This window comes from Salvia splendens, chromosome 6, assembly GCF_004379255.2.
Source record: "Salvia splendens isolate huo1 chromosome 6, SspV2, whole genome shotgun sequence".
Lineage (NCBI taxonomy): Eukaryota > Viridiplantae > Streptophyta > Magnoliopsida > Lamiales > Lamiaceae > Salvia > Salvia splendens.
In genome coordinates this window covers 34,319,478-34,325,675 of record NC_056037.1, presented here as the reverse complement: position 1 = coordinate 34,325,675, position 6,198 = coordinate 34,319,478, and the positions used below count along the sequence as shown (strand labels likewise).

At 34.1% G+C, this 6,198-nt stretch overlaps 1 protein-coding gene and 1 long non-coding RNA gene across 2 annotated transcripts; one reads left to right on the top strand and one right to left on the bottom strand.

Moving 5' to 3' along the window:
* On the bottom strand, positions 1 to 2,003 carry LOC121809367 (39S ribosomal protein L47, mitochondrial-like). Its single transcript, XM_042209946.1, has 4 exons — positions 1,845 to 2,003; positions 1,339 to 1,527; positions 595 to 752; positions 1 to 325 (listed from the first exon to the last, which is right to left on the bottom strand). The coding sequence occupies exons 2-4, from the start codon at positions 1,499 to 1,501 to the stop codon at positions 218 to 220; spliced, it is 429 nt and encodes a 142-aa protein (XP_042065880.1). The 5' UTR covers positions 1,502 to 1,527; positions 1,845 to 2,003; the 3' UTR covers positions 1 to 217.
* A 1,509-nt stretch (positions 2,004 to 3,512) lies between these two features.
* On the top strand, positions 3,513 to 5,005 carry LOC121807000. Its single transcript, XR_006051730.1, has 2 exons — positions 3,513 to 3,776; positions 4,812 to 5,005. It is a non-coding gene; the product is annotated as an uncharacterized LOC121807000 (long non-coding RNA).
* The last annotated feature ends 1,193 nt before the right edge of the window (positions 5,006 to 6,198 follow it).

The window sequence follows — 6,198 nt, the reverse complement described above, 5'->3', positions numbered from 1 at the left end:
GAACAGAATCCAAATCATGTTAATATGCCTGTCAAAACTCAAAAGGGCTTAATTTCTCCATTTATAAGCACCTCCAAAGGCGAAACATGACTGATATGCTGCAGCAAAATAATCCATAATGTTGAGAGATTACTAACTTGCACTCATACAAAGGATCTATCAAATAATCAAGGACAGAAGTTCGAATTTAGCTAAAAACCAAACACGAAATTGGAAGTTATAAGGCATTGATCATTCTCGTCATCTCAGCAGACCTCCTGGGATCCGGCTCATCGATGGCTCTTTCAGTTAGGACATGTTTGATTCGGCACATTGACTTGCGTACCTGTTTAATCAAAAGTATAATTAAGCACAAGAAATAGAACGACGAGAAGAAAAAATCCTATAAGGACAAGCAATGGAGCTATCATCTTACCAGCAGATGCAACTAATACACTGACAAAAAACACGCATGAATTGCACGTAGTCAATTGCCAACATATCATATAGTACTACATAGTTTTCAAAGCTGAAGTTGGTGGAGAATTGCAGTAGATTATATCAAGATTCAAGAATAGAAAGGTGTATAAAGTCAATAGTGAAGCAAAAGTAAACCTTTGAAATACGCTCAGGACTAGGAAAGTTCAAGTTCTGAGCATTCAGCATTTGTCGCTGAGTCATTAACATGTTCTTTTCTTTCAGGAGAACATACCAGAGCTTATTAAGGTCATCCCAAGACTTGAGACGAAGTTCAGAAGCCTTCCAACTCCGACCTGAAAAAAAGTTGGAAGGCAACTCATTTTTTGCAACATTTGTCTGTTCAAAGAAGTAATACATGACTTCTAGATATCCAAATGAACAAATAGAAATCTTGCTAAATAAAATCTGCGTGCAAATAGAGACATTACAATTTCAAAACATTCTTCACTTTGAACTGAGTCTGTTAAAGCTTCCAAAATACTCCTACTTGAGATGTAGATGTTATGTTGTAAAATACAAACCTTCGAGTAATAGACAAAAAAGTGGATATCAAAACTCATTTAAAGGAGCTAGTATGCACTATTCTCTCGCATTTTATTCATAGGAACAAAGGTTTCACCATTTTTATCTCAAGCAAGCTACGGTCCAAGGTCACTGGTCAGGTTAACCGCAGAAAATGATCAACAACACGGACCAAAATAGTAAAATCCAGCAAGAGAACTGTTCAAAGGATATCTTCAACTAAGCTTATCAACCAACCAGCTTAACAAAATTATCAGCTTGTAATTTCTCAACTCCAAGAGAGTATACCTTTTGCAGTAAAAGATAAATGAAAAAAAAGCGATGAAAGCATGTATGAAGAAAATGTATTATTTCTACCATAGACAACAGGCTTCTCATCATCTGGCTTTCTATCGGCCTCAAAGAATTCCTCAAGCGGGTTGCGTGCACCAGTAGAATAAGCCGCAGCTGCGGAAGCTGTGGCCTCGGATTTGGCTGCAGCACCAAATAGTGCCCTCCCAAACACCCTCGTCAAGAACATTGGTATTTTACAAATCTAACTACTATCTACAGGAAACAAGTAAACCAATAAATAACCTAAAATCGCAAATCTAGACAGCAATTTGAACAACTGATATTGAAAATCACTGCATAACACGGCAAAATTGACACAAAGTAATAGCCATTGTGTCAATTTATAGTTACTAAATCAAAACGATTGAGTGATTTGGAATAAAAAAATCCATAGAGAAAAGGGGATTAAAGTTAAACCCTACCAAAACCCCTGAGTTGAGTAGGCCATTTGCACAGAGCCTATTATATATAGGCAAAGGTTCACATATCAATAGGTAAAATAGTGATTACACCAGTAGCAGAAGACATACCTCGAAAGAATTAGGAATGAGTTTAGCGCAGCGATGAGAGATGGAGGAAAGCAGATTCGAGAGAACTGTATAAAAGTGAAGGGTTGTTTTTTTTTGTAAATGATTGCTGCAAGCTCCGAAGCTTATTTCCTTTTCCTATTCCTTTTTTCCAATTTTTGTTGGTGTTAAAAAATACTACTCCTCTCTCTTTTTTTTATAATGTACAAAAAATAAAAAATACTCCGGCTATATTGATGCTAAATATTTTGTTGGACCAAGATTTCTTCATCTTCGACACCCAAGAGTTAGAAGTCACAACGACCCATTACATTTTGGGCTGTCGAAAACTTATAATTCATCAAATAAAAAGGCCCAACCGTACATATAAAAATTCAACTAATTGACATTAATTTTCCGCCCTTCTAGGTGAGATTTCATGTTGGGCCAAACTACGGTTCAGTAATTCAAACCAGGTTAAACAAGTTATAAAACGCACTTCCTCCGTCCCTCAATAATTGTCCCTCTTTTTTCCTTTCGCTCCGTCCCACAACACTTCATTTTTACCATAAATGGTAAGTAGATCTCACATTCCACTAACTCACTTCACTCACATTTTATTATAAAACTAATATAAAAAAGCAAGTCTCACATATTCCACTAACTTTTCCAACCAATTTTTCTTTACATTTCTTAAAACTCGTTCCACAATAGAAGTGACAATTATTGTGAGACGGAAGGAGTACTACATAGTAACATAAAACTTTGTTAGCACTATACCGCAACTAAGCTTTGCTAAACCCCCAAAATATAAGCTAATTATAGTCAATAGTTATTAGAGTTGTCAGTTGAGGGAGAATATACAAGATGTGATGAAGATCCTTATATAAATTAGTAATAAGTATTTAAATTTATTGGGAGAAAGACAAGGGATAAGAATATGTAATAATATATAGCATCATAAATTCCACAGTTCATGGAAGGATTATTTTCCAAAAGATAGAATGAAATTATATGCAAACCATGTGATGATGTGATCTGAGAGTATGTATAGGGATATAAAGATAAATAGCTGTAGTGACTGGAAAGGAAGGAAGCATCACCAAATATTTAAAGGCATATCCCTAGCTATAAATGTTTGGTGTATTACATGAAAATAAAGGCTTCAGCAACTTGCTATTGAGGGTTGGTCCCTACATGGTTTAGGGATTAAAGTTAAAACAATTCAAAGAAACCCCATGTTCTGTCTATTTGTCACTTCACTTCTTTCTCATCACTCACACATTCTAGTAGTAAATTCAATAAAAATTTAAAAACTAAACAGATGATCGCAAGTATATATAATCAGTATTTTATAGTTTCCTTTTTTAGTGTTTTTCATTATAACGTACTATATGCGAATTTACAAATTGTATAAAATGAAAGCTCGATTTATTATTTCTCTCTTTTAGTTAAACTTAAGGAGATAGGGGAGCATTAAGGTCCTTACACCTCTTTAGTATTATACACAAAATAAATATCAACCATAGGATAGATGGATTGGATGAGTGTGATTTAAATCATCCAAGCTACATTATTCGGCCATTTTCGTACATTATCGGGGCAAAATTGGTATCACACAAAAATCTGTAGCAATTCCAAAACTACATATCAGAGATTTCAGCGGTATAATTATTAGCGACTTTTCACAACCCACTCTCTCTCTCTCACAATTCAATTCTCGTCCACTCTCTTTCTCCCCCAATTCAATTCTCGTCCACTCTCTCTCCCCCCAATTCAAACCTCTTCCCAAACCCTAGCCGCCGCAAAAGCTCACTAAGAAATTGAAATCACTTCCGTTTTTCACTGTCAACATGAAGGAAATTGTATATTATTCGAACGTACAACAACTTTTCAGCATTAGACGATCGATTTTGGTGATTTTCGTGTCGATGAACAATAGATTCTCGATTTCAGGTAATTTTCGAAAATAATTTGTTAGGTTTTGGCAAATGCGTTTATGTTCATTAGAGATTGTGTTTGATTTTTGGTGATTATCGAATCTATTTGTTCGTGTTTCCGTTCATTATAGATATTTGGTTTTATGTTGATTATCTATTCCAATTTGTAGGTTTTTGTTAACAGGGTAATTGTTTGTGTTTTTGGTTTTTGGTGATTATCGATTCCAATTATTTATGTTTCTGTTCAATACTGATATTTTGGTTTTATGTTCATTATCGATTTCAATTTCAAGGTTTGTGTTCATAGGGTAATTGTTTGGGTTTCTGTTCAGTAGGTAATGAAGCGTGAGTAATTGTTTTGAGTTTTTGTGTTCAAAGGGAAATTGTTTGTGTTTCTGTTCACAATTACACTTGCCATCTGATGATTCTTTGGGTTCTGTCACGTGCATAAATCTGTTACATTATGTCCATACACAATGTTACATTAATGAAATGCTATATGTACATTAACACAATAAAGTTAAGTTTTCTGAACTAGTAATGTGCCCGGGGTTCCGTAGTAATGAAAATTTGGTTAGATTCAATTCATTCTCAGTAGTACATCATTGTTGTATATTATTACATTATTCCCGGTTTTGTTTTTAAATTATGTTTTATAATGTACATTGTTTTCCTTAGTGATGTAAAGTTGGGTATATTATGTTACTACATTATGTTACATTATTAATGTTCATTATTTTGATATAGACTGTTACATTATACAGTCCCGTATGTACATTATTTACCTTTGAACTTGTACATTATTATGTAGATAGTTTTCAGAAGTACATTGATGGAAAACATTAGATTAGTCATTGATATCTGCTACATTAATATGTGTTATGGTACTTTGAGTTACCTGGTGAACATGTTCTGTACATTACGTACAATTTATAATCTACAATATTATCTGGTGTACTTTTGTTTGGTGTTGCTTATAGTGTAATCTCCTCGTACTTTGGTTTGATATTGCTTGTAGTTAAATCTTCTCAATGTCAATATTTTTGAATAGGTATAAACCGTCCAAAAAATCTTGGTGATGAGGACTTTGAGGAGGAGATGCAACCTTCCCCAACCCATGATACATTATACATGCATAATTGTACATGACTTTAAAATATCGTACACTGCGACAAGATGTAGCTATATATGTACATACATTATTCAGTAATTTAGTTACATTAATGTCTGGGATTCATATCCAAATACCATTTTCATACATTAACATCGACATGAAACTAATTCTTTCATACATTAAACTAAGTCTTTCGTACATTACAAAACTATATTCGTACATAAAGTTCTGTATGAAACCAAAACCAAAGGATAAAAGCAGAAATTATAGGAAAGTGTTGGTAAACCCTAGGGGAAAAGAGTTATCTCCGTGCACTTGGTGAAGTTTTCATTATTCTGTCGGTACTACAACCTAGCCCGATGGACTGCTAAACCCAAAGGGTACGGATGCAACGTGCTGCAAGACATTAAACTAAGCCTTTTGTACATTAAACTAAATCGTTCGTACATTACGAAGCCATATTCGTACATCATGTAGTCATTTACTGCCTAAACAAATGATGTACATAAAATACATAACTAATGTAGTCATTCACTAGCAAATAATGTGCGAAAACTTATTAATAATGTAATCATTCGGTAGTAAATAATATCGATCTCAAATAAGCTATTAGAAACAATATGTTTGGAAAACAAACGACAAAATATCAAGATTTCTTCTTCCCCTTACGTTTCTCCTTGCCTATATCCGTATCTTTTTCTTGACATGATCTCGAATCATGATGGCACATCGCACCACATGTCCTACACTTTTGAAGCGGTCTGCTCGCCTCCTTTATAGCCTTTTCTCTCTAGGAGATCATCCAATTACCATCTGTACACAGAAAATAAATATAATTGTCACCAAACAGAATCCAAAACAGTATACATTATAAGATTACTTTTGTGCATTATTCATTGTTAGAAATGTACATTATAAGACTATATTCGTACATTATTTCCTGTATAAAATCCAAAACACACATTAGAAAGTGAAATTTTATCCATGTGTTGGTAATATGCCCTATCCTCATGGAGTGCTGGGAATGATTCTTACTCCCTGCCATTGGTGATGATTTTGTTTGTGAGTGGGTACTACAACCTAGCCTCATGGATTGCTAAACCCAGACGGTATGGATTCAACTCCCGCAAAACATTAAATCCTTACACATGTACATCGCTTAGTATACATTAAAGGCCAATTTTCATACATTATTAACTTATATGAAATCCAAAACACATAAAAAACAAAATTAATGCATGTGACATGAGTACTATATCCTAGCCTAAAGGATTGCTAAACCCTAAGGGAATGATTCAATTCCCTACCCTTGGTGATGGTTTTA